General features: G+C 38.4%; 1 protein-coding gene across 5 annotated transcripts in view; it reads right to left on the bottom strand.

The window, feature by feature from the left end:
• The window catches only part of GABRB1 (gamma-aminobutyric acid type A receptor subunit beta1), a 432,747-nt gene that overhangs the window by 402,552 nt on the left and 14,964 nt on the right, over positions 1–15,231 (bottom strand). For 3 of the 5 annotated variants that reach the window (XM_019665772.1, XM_019665771.1, XM_019665773.1), the window contains 2 exons: positions 9,100–9,191; positions 8,608–8,675 (listed from right to left, as the gene is read on the bottom strand). In XM_019665772.1, coding sequence (XP_019521317.1) covers positions 8,608–8,675; positions 9,100–9,172 — 141 coding nt within the window. In that variant the 5' untranslated portion in view covers positions 9,173–9,191. Of the gene's footprint in view, positions 1–8,607; positions 8,676–9,099; positions 9,192–9,354; positions 9,703–15,231 lie in introns of those variants that run through there. The other 2 variants (XR_002126571.1, XM_019665770.1) reach the window with 2 other exon arrangements.

Below are 15,231 nucleotides of genomic sequence, written 5' to 3'. Positions count from 1 at the left end.
TTTAGGAATGTGGTAGAGAAGAGAGCAGAGGCTGTGTAAGTGGGTTCCCCACACATCTTTTTTTTCCACCTATGTGGTTTTAAAACAGGGTACAAAGGTCACTTCTCGGGGGGGGGGATTTGAAAACATGATTTAAACCCTATCAGGGTCTAGGTTCTCCTAGATAAAGGACAGCTGGAGATTCAAGTTGACTGCTCTTGATTCCTTGTCCTTGGCAGCACCCTTTCTCCATATTTCTAACCAACCCACTCCAGCCACCACATTTATGGGACCCAGGCTTTCTCCCTGTAGAACTTGCCTTATCTGTGAACAGAACTAGAAGACTCGTGAAAGAACTAGTCCTTTTCAAGATAGTTCCAATCACTAATATTCTCTGTGTTTCCACAAGTACCTTATAACAAAATGCTCTGATATACATATATTTTTAATACTGAAAACATATTCATTCACTTCAGTGCTGAACAAGATGGTTGGGGCTTCTTACCTGTGTTCCCTCCCTGGGCAGATGGTGCCCCATGAGCCCATCACTCAATAAGGGACCCTTCAGTGTATCCTAGGTTCATTTCCTCTCTAACCTCCATTATCTAACCCGTCACAAAATCTCCTTGATTTGCCTGTTTGAGTTTTTGTTGTTGTTGTTGTTTTTTTAACTTTCCATACCTAAGTCTGCTGTTCTACTTTAGGCATTTATCACCTCTCATCTGGACTTTGAAATACCCTCTTAGCTTCTTAACTAGGAATACTGTTCCCAGTTTTAGCCTTTTCTACTCTATCCTCCACATAGCTGCCAGAATGATCTATCTGAAATGCAAAACATAGCACCTGTTAAAACCTTTAGCAGGTTTTCTTTATTTCAGGGTTAGAATTTATTTCCTTAGCATACAGATTCCAGCATCATCCTCTCGTTCTCTCTCTCTCTCTCTCTCTCTCTCTCTCTCTCTCTCTCTCTATATATATATATATATATATATATATATATATATATATATATNTCTCTCTCTCTCTCTCTCTCTCTCTCTCTCTCTCTCTATATATATATATATATATATATATATATATATATATATATATATATGAATGTGTGTGTGAATGTGTATCTTTTTAAACTGAAAGGGTAAAACATGTATACGATTTTTTTTAATCAAACAATTCTAAAGGACATATAAAGAACCATAAGTATCCCTCAAACTCATACTCCTAGTCCTGGGTCCACTTTCAAGAGAAACAGTTACTTATTCCGTGTGTATTCTTCCAAAAATGGTCAGTGCATATGCTATATATGCACAGAGAGAGAGAGAGAGAGAGAGAGAGAGAGAGAGAGAGAGAGAGAGAGAGAGAGAGAGAGAGGCGCTTCTTTTTACACCAGTTAAAACCTTCAATAGCACTGCTTTACTCCTTCCTTTTAGCATTTTGTCTTATCTTGTAACAATCTTTCCTGTGCCCTATAAGTTCTCACAATAGTGAATTACCTGTAGTTCTCAGAAAGCTCCATGCTGTTCTCAGGTACACCTACAAACACTCATGCCCTTCCTTTTGTTTGGAAGCTCCTCATTTGCAACCTGTACATGGTGCTAACTACTCTTCCTCTAAGATTCATCTCAAGCACTAACACCTCACCATGCTTTAGAAACCACTCCTCTGTGCTCCCACAGGATCCTGGACTTGTATGTCCCTATCACAGTAACTACCATGTTGTTTTAAATAATGTTCTCTATACATTGTCTTGTACACTGTAAAATATGTGAAGGTGTAGAACATGCCTTTTTTCATACTTCCATCTCTAGTACCATTTAAGACATGATAAAACACTAATTGTTCTGTAAATATGTGTTGATCTAAAATACCTCAAGACAAAGATAACTATGGATGTTTCAAAATCTTCCAAAGGGAAAAACCTTCACTCCTGAAATAGAAATTTTAAATAATTAAAAAAAAAAAAAGACTGTAAACTCCACAAGGATAGAGATCATATCTGTTTTACTCACAAGTAGTTACATGAATGCTCTCGGAAAAATGGCCTTTAATCTTATGTATATAATATGATGATGGGTTTTATTGGGACTGCAAGGATGAGAATATCTTAGGCACTTAGTGAAGGGGTAGCAGAAAACACTACTAGCAGAAAAACAAGGACTATGAGAATTCTAAAATGGGGTAATTGGACTCATGAAAGAAAACTCACGCATCTTTCACTTTTTTTTTTGTGGCCAGCCATTTTTTCCAAGTTATCACCTCTGATAGGAATCAGTTATAAATCCTTTCTTGAGCATTTCTGTCAATTGCCAAGTAATAGATTGTTACATGCTACTACTATTAACTTCCTTCAATATATAGCAGCCAAGAGATTTCATGAAATCCACGATCTGATGAAAACAGAAGTATTCTAAAATGCAGAAACTTGATCTTGCTATTATGAAAATAGGATTCAGTGCTCTGAAAAAGTTTATGGGGGAAACTCTGTACTAATATTTATTTAATTAACTATAAGCATATTACCTAATCATCTTCCTAATATCCTCAAAGATAATACTATCATTTAAGTTATTAAAACTCAAATCATTTGGAAAGATTTAATACCATTTATTTTTCTTTTAAAATGTTTTACCTTCCTTGATAATGTAAGCTTTCATCCATGTGTGTTTTGAAGGTTTTATCAAGCATCAAACACAGAACTGATACTAAATGATGTTCAGTTGAGATGAACACTTTGGCTTTCCCCTTGCTACCAGACTACCTGATGGAAAGATTTTAGGTAGGTTAGGTAAATCCTTTGGGATACCCAAATCCTAAGAAGTAACCGTTTCCTTCTGTTGCACATTAAGTGTTCAAAATGTATTATTTTGGCAGTAGTAGAGCAATGTTCCCAGTTTAAATACAATGGGCAGTGTTGGATAGAAATACTTCCAATTTGGTATTGGCTCCTATATTCAATACAATACAAACCAGGCGTTAGTCAAGTCTCATTTTGAAGATGATTGCATCAACGTTTCTTATTTCTGTCTTTGGGAATGTGTTGAACTAGGAAAAAAATAAATAATAATGCCATGACCAACTAAAATGGTGATTCAAAGGCCCCAGACTGTGCACAATCATTACTGCCATACTCCCAGGAAACTACCATCATTTGCATTCAATAGGAATTCAATTAGTGCTTGTTGACTGACACATCCAACAGGAGAATAAAATAGAAAAAGATGGACTCTAACTGGAGAATAAGGTGGAGAGAAAGAATATTGATTTAGACAGAGTGTAAAATCTTTAAAGGTCTAACTTTATATCATAGAATATTTGAACTGGAAAGAGGTTTAGCAATTGTGTCATTTACCTTTATTTTTACAGAGGAGAAACTTGAAGCCCAGAGAAGTCAAAATGACTCACTCAGGGTCCCAAAGCTCAATACCAGGAATTATTTTTTTACTTGTCTAGCAGATAGGAGCCAGACCCTGAAGCCAGGCTGCCTGGTTTCAAATTCTGGCTCTCCCATTGACTAGTTCTATAACTTCTAAGCAACTTCCTTAACCTCTTTCAACCTAAGTCTCCTGCTCTCAACCTCAGTTTCTCCATCTGTAATAGGGTATAATAAGCTTTAAATCAAGGATTAAATGAGCTATTAATATGGAGTACTTGATAGCCATACCTCATACATAGGATATATTCAATAAATATTACTATTTATTTTCATTGTATTACACATTTTAATACCCAGTCTGGCTTTGTAATCCTGAAACCATAAGCTCTCAAATGTGAGCTCAAACTTTAAAAAATCTGGTTAGACTTGGTTTGATGTGGCTTAAGGTATAAAAAGATATTTCTGTTATCTTCAAGCAGCAAGGCAAAGGGAAGCTTTTCCTCTCAGCTTCTCCAGATGGTATAGTATTGTAACCCAGCACCTAAAAGTGAGACCTGGTTGATTACTCATATAAGAGAAAAATGTATTTATATCTTTATTTAACTGCTGATATCGGTTCCTACTTTTAAATCGTACTGACCTATTTGTTCTTTTTGCAAAGGAGTTCTGTTATAACCTCATAGAATTTATGGACAGCAGCAAGAGAATGTTTAGGCTATTTTACAGAGCGATTGCAAGCGCCTCAGTGGGAACAAAACCAGTTTGCAGTATTCTCTATTCAGAAGAAGAAAAGTCATTGGTGTTCTGTAAAGCAGCTGGGTGTCTTGTTGGAGTGTCAGTGCTTGGCAGTATGTTCATAGTCATCATGTAAGGTTGGCTGACTCATAAGTATTGACACAGTTAGGAGGATTGCTTATTGCTTTAAGTCAAGCCCCATCATTCAGGCTCTTGTCTTTGTCTGTCCTGTTGCTTATCATCAATGATTAAACTAAATTTCCCTTTTAAACACAGCTACCTGTTTAACTATCTAGGAATTAACAAGAGCCTTAATTTGGAGCCTTGAAATAATACCATTCCTAGAGATGTAAAGTTCATTTCTTAATGATGCTAGATCCCAGAATAACATACGATAGCCTTGCTACTCAAAGTGCTGTTCACATACAGCAATTGGCATCACCTAGGGGTTGTCAGAAATGCAGCATGTCCAAACCCCATCACACATGGCTCATTCAGAATTTGCATTTTAACACTTCAAAATTTTAGAGGATTCAGGTACCCATTAAAGACTGAGAAACACTGACTTAAAGAAATGGGTGAGGAGGGGAGGGATTCTGACAGGTGGTTGCTGTTTTGTGTCACCAAAAGGATGGTAATTAGACATAACTGAAGTATAGACCAGACACCTGGAATCAAATATTAAATTAACAACAGCAACAACAGCGGAATTTAACAACACTGAGTATTTGGTAAATTATATTTGCTTTTCTTTTAGGCGTTATGTATACAATTGGCTCATGTTAGGTCTTTCGGTTGTTTTGTTGTTATTTGTAATGCCTATAAAAGCATTCATTGTTGCATCTATCCATACATGAAGGAAGAAAGGAAACAATGAATATGTGATAGTTATCTACTACTGGGAATGGTTACTTTGAGTTAGGACTCAACAGATGTAAAGTCTTCTGGGAGTGGTCACTTGGACCACTTGGATCAGGGACAGAGAGCTCTGTGGTTGGAACTCCTACTTGATTATCAGAAGCCACTCCTTTAATAAGAAGGAACTACTGGTCCTTGGAATCTGAAGTTCAAGAGTCCAACCACTTGTTTGCAGGTAGTTAGTATCATGTTTCCCCAATCTACTACAAAGAGAAGATTTGCTTACTATGAGGTCTGTTTTACTGGGTTTATATTAGCAGATGTTAGTGGTTTCTTTAAGGCAATTTCTGGGGACTATTGTCTCCTGTTTTGCCCCAACTGCCTCCTGTTCATCTTAGGAGACTGAGGGAGAGAGGGAGAAAGGGAGGGAGGGAGGAAGGGAGGAAAGGAGGAAGAGAGAGAGAGAAAGAGAGAGAGGGAGCATTGGTATATGACTTGGTAGAAATTAAGGGTTTGAAGGGCTTAATATAAAAAGAAATGGAAATCACAGTGGTTTTTAAAAATAATTGTTCAAAAAAATAACAGTATATAGTCACTAGAGTATGCACAATATATCCCATGATGCCAGAAGAAAAGTCCTTCCTAATTCAATTCATAATATTATTGCTTGAAAAATAAGTATTGCTCCTAAGTATTGTTTTCTTCTTCATCAGTACTATTCTTCAGAGGTTTTACATTCACTGCTCAGTACCAACAATTCTCGATTATAGAGATTCTTGACTATAAAAGACTATTTTATTTTATTTTCTTATTTGGGAAAAACATTTTACATCCTGAAGTACATGAATCAGAAAATACTTGATGTTTCCTGTTTGCCTTTGAAACAGACAAGGCTATAAACCAATATAAAATTATATTTCACTTAGAGTAGCATAGGAAAATAACAAAAATTAAAAGAACCTAGTTTCAAACCCATTAATGTAATGTATAATTATTATGTCATTTTCCCAGCTGTGGAATGGGTGGATAATAATGATAATGAATAAGAATATAAAAATGAGTAATGCTGTAGTAATTTTAGTCTGAATTTCCCTTACAGCTATTTTTATAATACTTTTGTCCATTCTTAATTTTTATTAATTTTGGTGAAATTTTCCTATTAAATAACCTCAAAAGTTACTGCCTATCAGGCTATACTGAAACATGATTAATATAAGAAGCAATGAGTCTTTTCCCATAGACATTTCACCCTTAGTTAAATTATCTAAAAATCAAAGTATATTATAGACCATTCTCTTAATCAGGGCTAGCCATCCAGGTTGTATTTACAGAACCCTCAATCCTAAAAATCCTTTTTGTTTCCATTTTTCTTGGAGCTATTTCCAATATGTTTATTTCAATGCTTTGTGTTAGATGAGGGAAGACAAAATAAACCTTGAGTCTTGTTGGTAGCTATCATTAAAAGGAGAACCAAATAAGAATAAGTAAATTAAGGTTTATTATTTTCAGTATTCGGTCCTTCCTATTTTCCTCTATGTCTCTAACACCACTGTGGAAAGGTACTGAGTATTTTAGTAGAATGTATTTTTCATAGATTTATCCATTTGGTGAATATTTTTTAAAAATCAAGTACATATATACACGGTGCAGAGTAAACAGACTGTATTAGTCTATCATTAGGAGCTATTTCCAGTGGCACTGCAGTGAAATTCAATTATTTTTCTGAGTTTATGTATGAATTCAGTTGAACTACTGGTTATACAGAGCTAGTTTTGTTGTGGTAGTTATTTTGGTTAACAGCCACTTCCTTATTCAATTAAAAAAAACAAAAATAAACATAAATAAAACCTGAACAGATGTTTGAAAACATAGTCAACAGATATACACATTTTTTTAAAATTCTGAAAATTATAGTTTCTTATACAGAAGATTGACCACCGGCAAAGGTGCTGTTTTCTTTTTGAGCTTTCTGAATCTTCTCCTGTTTTACAAATTATCTATGTGGGTATTTACAAGGTGCTAAAATAAATGACTTAAAAGGAAAATATTATTACCTTAATCTGCATGATAGAAACAACTTGTTTTTGTCGAATTTGTTCAGTTGCAATAGCATAGATTGGGTATGACTTGTATATGTGCACATGTTATTACATTCTCCAGTGTTTGTAAATAGCATGTTTTGCATTACTTTGTGGTGGTGCCATGTATGTGAACAGAATATTATAAATAAGTCACTTAAAATTTTTTGCCAAGTCAGAAAAATGTTCATTTGTGCATTACTTTTTAAAAATTGGTTTTGTTTTTCCAATAAGATGATCAGAGACCTTATCTTAAAATAGTATTCCAAATAAGCTATTTAAAGTCGAGTAAGTTACAACTGTAAAATGCAGAAATTTAAGTCACACTTTTTTTATCTCATTCAATAGATTATATTTACTTCTCCCGTTACAACCTTTAAAATATTCTTAAACCTTAGCATATTAAAGTAAAATGATACACTAGTAATTAAATGGAAAGACAATTCAATAGCCTTTACAGCTATAGAGGATAAAAATCCCCAAAGTTTTTTCGTCTGAATTTCTGCTGCCACAATATTTTTTTCGCTAGTGGAAAAAAAAAAGACATTTTGTTCAGATCTAGCTGTTCCCTGGGTGGTTGGTTCTAGAAAAGCAACAGGCTTCTCCGCCTGCTTTACAAGGAGCAACAGTCAGAAACTCGAACAACTAGAAAACTGCTACCCCACAGTGGTCGGCAACAACCAATAGAGAACGTGACAGCTATGATTTTAATCCATTTTGCAACAGCTTCAGAAAGGGAGCAGGAAATAAAGGAAACAAAAGAATGTTAACTCTTTGAAATGGAAGGATCGCCACCCCACCCCACCCCCTTCCATTGTCTCTTTAATCATCAGGCTTTTCCAGCACGCTTAAGTTTCTAGGGTAAAACAAAGCAATACGAAACAAACTCGGCCTATTCTGTTTCATCTTACATTTGCAAGATGCAGCAAGACAAATTCATCAACCCCCACAAGGGAACAATACAAGCCTCCCCAGACGCTGGCATGAGCACTCTCGTATTAGCAAGCATGGGCTGTCATCTCAGCCTGTTGCTCTTGCCATACTGTATGCTAGAGCCTGGGAAGAGGGATGGTACACTGAGAAACCTCGTCTGTGTGCTTGAGTGCTTGGTGGCGGGGCCTGGGTCGGTCCTGCCTCCCAGCCTGCGGGGACCAGACCTGGCTGCCTGGCTGCGGACCACCGTCCTAGGACCCCAGTGCAGGCCGCCCGACTGCCGGCAGATGGTGCCCTCCGCCTCGGAAGACCAAAGGAAACCCTACTAAAGTATGTAACACTCAGACTCCGCCCCACCCGATCCGCCGCTACCGTCCTTCCCCAAATAGTGCTGAGCACGTTTCCTCCGGAACACCGCAGTAGCGTGTGTGTGTGTGTGTGTGTGTGTGTGTGTGTGTGTGTGTGTGTGTGTGTGTGTGTGTGTGTGTGTGTGTAAAATACAAACCAGGAACGTGTGCCAGAGTGGGGAGCGCACGCGGAGTGGGACTCCGGGGCCGGAGCGAGATGACCGCCAATGAAACGCAGAGGGCACGGGGACCCATCCATTTCGCATCTGCGTAAGCCCGGCCGCCGGGCCGTCCCAAGGCCACTCACCATGTTCACTTCAGAGACCATGTCTATGCTGGCGACATCGATTCGCATCCCGACGTCCACGGGGGGCCCTGCCGAGGATGTGGGACACATGGACATTTTCTCAGAGTGGCAACAGGCTGGGGAGGGGCGAGGGGCTTCCCTGCACTTACTACATTCTAAATGGGCACCCTCCCCTCCCACCCCACCCCTTCTTGCAGGGGACAGCCTGAGAAAACAGGTGTGGGCACACGCGTGATGCAGTGACTATGCAGAGGGTGTGTCGAGCCGAGGAAGGTCGGCACTACCTGGGGTTCATGACCACCTGCAACTGGGGGCGTCCGGTGTGTGTGTGTGTGTGTGTGTGTGTGTGTGTGTGTGTGTGTGTGTGTGTTCAGGGCGTAGGGCATAGTGCACACTTACAAAAATGACATGCTTTTTTTTTTCGGTCATTTATCTTTGACAGGAAAGGAGAACTAGATATGGGTTACAGGTTGAAAAAATATGAAGCTTTACCTCCAAAGTCCGGCCGCAAGCGAATGTCATATCCTTTGAGCAATCTGTCCACTGTCTCTTTCACGTATGACATGTTGCTGGGCTCATTGGCGCTGAAGGGAAGAAGTCAGGACCATATTCAGAATGAGCACAAACTGCGAGCAAACATAAAAATAGACAGGCACACCTACCCGCAAATAACAAGCTACATGATCCAGCAAGCATGGGAAAAGAAAAACACCAAGAAAAGGGAGACGTTCAACAACAGCAGCTCACCTGTGTGCACAACAGACCATGGCAATCATCACAGGGAAAGACAGAAGCCCCAAACTCTCTCGATTTTGTACTGTCCACATTACTAACTCTGATTAAAGAATTGTCTTTTCGGCGAAGATTCAAGGAATGCAACTTAGTCGGCGGCAGGGCAGTAATTCCCCCGAAAGGACCTGCGCATGCGCGGAGGGTGCTCACTACCAAAAGACACCTTGTGCCTTACAAACAATATTCCTAGTGGAACAGGCAACAGATTTCAATCCCTTTAAAGTTCCTGTTTGTGGTGCTCCGCGTCCTCCGGGTAGTCGGAGATATCCCGCGGTTTGCGTACTGGGGATCCTACGTGCATGTGTATACGGAGCTTTTTTCATGCATTGTAGGTTGCTATGTTCTTTTCCTTTCTGCCCTCAATCTGCTTTTTTTTTTTTTTTAATTCAACTTGCAGAGATCTGGCTAAGGCTGCCGGTGATCGGCACCTTTTGTTGACAGTCACGGTGGTCCTAGAGCTGGGNGGCTGCCGGTGATCGGCACCTTTTGTTGACAGTCACGGTGGTCCTAGAGCTGGGAGTTTGGAGGTGGGGTAGTTGTTTGGTTTCGTGTGTGTGCGGGGCACGAGGTGGGACGAAGTGAGTGAAGAGGGAAAGCCAGAGAAGAAGGGAAGGGGCAGAGGAAACGCAGCACGCATTTGAAAACTCCAAGAATCAGGTCTCCTTGGGAGGCATTTAGTGCAGTCCTCTGTGGGAAGGAGAGGAGGAGGGGCGGATCAATTTTTTCACTCCCTTTTCTTCCCTCCCCCTTTCAAGTCTCTCCAGGCATTGGGGTGGTGGGGAAACAAGCCATGAGACAGCATGTCTGGGCAGACGATCCTTTTTCTAGGGCCATCCACCGCAAGTTCCACTTCCCTTCCAGGTTCTAGTGAGGCAAGTCTTATTCTTAATTTGCCAGCATGTTAGCTGGTGTTAAGAACCCAGAAAAGGATCCTGAAACACCCAAAGGGTCTAACTTCTGTTTGCAAGTAGATTGGGGCTCTGTAGGAGCAACAGTTGTTTGAATTCAGTTGAATTCAGTCAATGCAATTCAATAAATGTCATTGAGCATATGTTAGGCGGGAGGCACTGGGCTAGGCGTTTGTTTATTTATTCAATAGTATATATTAAATCGTTACTATGTTCTAGGCATTCTGGGACTTAGAGATGATTTAAAGAGGATTCCTGACCTAGTAAAATTCACAGACTAATGGGAAAGAGACACAAATATTAAGTAAATTAAATATATATCTCTAGTTTACATGGTGAAAAGAGGGTTGTTAATTCTACCAGGGAGAGGTAGATATGGTTTCCAGAGAAGGAGAAGGCTTTTCGCCAGAGCAGGGAGGGAGGGGCATTCCAGAAGAGAATGGCATGTGCCATATCCTAGAGATTTAAAGACTGTGGTTTACTTGGATAGCTGACCCCTGAACTGCCTGAGCAGAACATAAAGGAAGGGAGGTAGGCATGGTGGGTGATGAGAGTGCAAAGGGAAGCCAGACTACAAGTAACATATTTTACCATTCAGGTTTCAGCATCTGGAAATCACTGGAAGTTTTAAGTAGGAATGGTCAAGGTCAGGTTTAGTTTTTAGACAAAATGATCTGGTAGAATAGCCATTATAACAAACAATTAACACTTTTCAATTGCTGACTATTTGCTGGTTACCTAGATTATCTCATTTAAGCCTTATAACCATACACATGTGGTAGATGTTATTATTCTCATTTTATAGGTGATGATACTGAGAATAAATTAGGGTCATGTAACTTGTTTAATATCAAACAGCTAACAAATGGTAGAATCAGCACTTAAACCCAGAAGTTATGGACCTAACTACTCTGTGCTATGTAACATAGACCTCAAGAGGAGGAAGCTAAGATAGGGAAAACAACAAAACGGAAGAAAGGTTATTACAATACCCCAAGCAAAAGGGATTAAAGTCAGATAGTGGTTAGCATGGAAACGAGGTGATAGACTAGTGCAAGTTTTAGAAGTATAATGAAGGCATCAAATAAGTAGAAAAGTCAGGACTTGGAGACTTTTGGAAGGTGCCTAAAGAATTGTACATTTACACATATGTAGATCTTGACATTCTACATATACATTTTTTTTTTCTCATTTGAGTCTCTCAACAACCTTAAACAGTGAGGTCATTTGTTCTAGGAACCATGTTAACTCTCATCAGGTTTCTTGATTTTCTTAAAAGTATGTCAAATCTATCTTTTTAATTCATATGGATCTTCTTTTATTGAGCAAAAGAGACATGTTTCAGGTTCTTGTGGAGCATAGAACCTCTCTATGCTGCACAACTTTTTGCAAAAAGCTGTACTGTAGAAAACAGGATGTGTGAAGGTTTGCTTCATTCGTTTGTTTATTCATTTATATATTCCTCAAATATTTATTGAACACTTACTAAGTGTCAGACACTATGCTAAAAGCAGGTGATACAATAGTGGAAAAGACAGCAGAGTCCCTTTCCACATGGAGTTTGTCAATTGATCCATTTATTGTAGTTTGCAAATTGCCAGACTTGCTAACCAAATTCAATTCATGAAAGAAGTATTTAGTTTGGTGTTTACTATGTTTGTTTAACTTATATAGCTTTTATTGGGATATGTGTTTTCCAGTTGATCATAAATCCCCAAAATTATGCTTGAGTAACAACCAGGATTTTATTTAACAGTTTCTGCTAAAGAGCCAATATTTTAATTAGAATTAAGGAAGACTATTGCTGACTTTGTATAGTTGAATTCTAATGTTTAGTATGTCCCAGTTTAAATCAATTTCACTGAATTTGGCTTTCAAATTATGCCTTCCACTTACATGTAAATATACTACAAGAAGTCATAATATATTCATTATCACATCTATTATTGGGATGCTATTGAGGATAAAGCCCATTATATCACTCAGTATCTTATATATAAAGACCTGTGGAAGAAAATTTTTCCCAGACCCTAGAACTCTGAAAATTGCTTCATTTCCTGAATAGCTTGTATCTTATGGTCAATAGAAATCCTAAAATTCATTAATTTCCTTATATGCTTTGGCCACTGGGAATCTTAGATTTATAGGTACAATTCAGCTATAACCATTATATAACATTTTAATGACCTGCATTTTGATATATTACATTTCTCCCTGATGCCTTAAAATTCTAAATTTGATTTTCCTTTGTCACACTTTACTTATTTAAAAACAGTTATGTTGCACTGAATATATATATATATATATATATATATATATATATATATATATAGTGTGTGTAAGCTGCCTTGGAAAATTTTAGCCACTAACTGGGAAATAAATAAATTTAAAATAATAAAAAGAAATAAGTAAATAATTGATTTTTTAAAAAATCACCAGATCCAGACACAGTGTGGGACTTTTCATGGCTTGAAAAAACCAACACTTACTTCCTCTGTGAAGTTACTTGTTTCTTCCCCAAACCAATCCTCTAAATTAAGATCTTCTCCCCTTTAAGGTTCAAGTCAATTTCCATTTTGTTTTGTTAACGCTGCCCCTTAAATCCATTAGTCACTGCTACTCCTATTTTCTTCTACTGATAACTTTAGGGGGGGCCAAAGCAGTACCCTAAAAATGATCATCCAACTAGGATGGAAGTGCCTTAAGATAAAAAAACCTTACAGATATTGTTAGTGAAGATTCTTATTGATTAGAATATAGAGTAAGCAGTTTTAGATAGTTGCTTTTAATTGGGATCAAACTTGAAAATGATGGCTTCACTTTCAAATTTGTCCTGCTTATTTATTTATTCTTATAAATACCGAGTCCAAGCAAATAATGTACAAGCTAAAGCTGTTTTTAATAAGCTACGTAGACACACTATGTAACTTTAATGTAGATGGCACACTTTAAAGGGAAGACTAATAGAGATTCTGTTAAAACAAAATAATAAATATTTCAATTCATAGTTTAAGAATATAGCTAAAGTTCACCTCCATTCAGTCTTGCTTTTATTTATTGAGCCTCTATTATTTGCCTAGCAAGTATGAGACTCTGTAGTCATAATTGGTCCATTATTATCTATCCTCAAGTTGGCTTAAAATCTTATATGAATGGATACATTAGATTAGATATATGTGAAATAAAGGTGATAATAATTGTTTGGAAGTACTACAAAGAAGATCCTTACCAAAACTGAAAAATAAATAAATTCCCACCTTAACCTATCCTTCAGTGCCCAGAAATTAGCCTCAGAATAAAAAATTAAGCATATTGTCAAATTAATGTTTCAAATTAGTGGATAAATAACAGGTTTTCCAATAAACAGTAGGAAAATTATCTCTTCGGAAAATAATAGTGTACGAGTATAAGCATTTCCTTATACTTTTCACTAAAATAAGTGTCAGCTGAGTTAAAGACTTAAAGGTAAAAAATGAAATCATAGGAATAACAGATAGGCACATGCAATATAATCATTCAACATTTAGTAAATGAATATTAAACATCTTTCCTCTTTGATATATGCTGGCCAAAGAAGAAAAATTCAAGAAAATATTGATAGATATGAATACATAATTGTAAAGTTATTTTTTAAATTGAAAAGCAATTAATTGTGATAGTTAGGAGTCACTACCACTAAAGTGTGAATATTCAACATTATACCAGAGGCAGGATATTGCAATGAGACAATTTAAACTGGGGGGAAAACAGAGAAGAGACCCAAGGTGGCAGAGTAGATAAACGCTGTACTTGCTTCATGCCTTGAACACATCAAAATCACAACTGAAATTATAGAACAATCAACCTGGAGACCATATGAAGTCTAGCTGAACAGAAGTTTTATAACTATGAATATAAAGAAGAAGCCATGTCAAGACTGATAGGAAGGGTGGAGACATGAAGTAGGCTGGTCCCACACCCATGTGTGGCAGTTGAAAACTGGGAGAGGTATCTTGGCCACTTCCCCACAAAAAAGCTAGGGACCCCAGCCCCCACTCCCTAGCCTGGAGTACTGGTTCTGCGATGAGACGCCCCGACAACTGATGAGATAAGTAAGGAGTTAATGGGAGAGGGCTTGTGAGCTGGCAGGATGGGATAGGCAAAGAGTTAACAGGAGTGAACTTGTGGGCTAACAGGAGAGAGCTTAAACATTAACTGCTTGGCTCTAACTCCCCTGGCTAGCACTGCACCTGCAGGCTGACAAGCACCTAACATCCATCATAGGTGGGAACAGAATGGTTCCCAATGACAACAGCAACCCCCTGCAAACTGACATCCATCATAGATGGGAAGAGGACAGCTCCCAGGAGAAAACAATTATAATGGCAGCCCCTCTGCAAGCTGACAAGTACCCTACATCCTGCATGGAGAAATGTAAAACCCCAGCACCCCTTCTCATTGGTGCAGCTGTTCCCCATTGACTCTGCCCTGGCACAACTGCCAGCATCTCTCTCTTACCCCTCTGTCTCTGTAGCTGTCTCCATCAGATTGCCCTGGCAAAACTTCTGCCAGTTCCAAACAGAACTCTCTTTCTCTCTCCCTTTTTAACTTTCAATAAATCTTTTCTCTGGATACTCTTGTAGAGTCTCCTAAATTCTTTTATATTCTGTGAATGACCAGGGGTTAATTCTACACCAAGACAGCAACTTCTGGCTGTGAAAAACAGTGAGAATTCTGTTAGGGTGGGACGGAAGGTTATGGGAAATGCAGGCATTCTCTTAAAGGACCCACGCAGGCACTCACTATGGCTCTGGGGATGTTGGAGACATATGGGGAGAGACTGAGTTGTGTAATGGGGCAAGAACTGGAGGGACAGTCCCCATTTTCCTTGTGGGGGGCCCTCCTCCCATGCAGCCAGCAGGCGGGTGCCATCTTTCCTGTGTTG

This window comes from Hipposideros armiger, unplaced genomic scaffold (assembly GCF_001890085.2).
Source record: "Hipposideros armiger isolate ML-2016 unplaced genomic scaffold, ASM189008v1 scaffold_452, whole genome shotgun sequence".
NCBI lineage: Eukaryota > Metazoa > Chordata > Mammalia > Chiroptera > Hipposideridae > Hipposideros > Hipposideros armiger.
The sequence above is the reverse complement of the archived record's forward strand: the minus strand, read 5'-3'. Positions and strand labels throughout refer to the sequence as shown.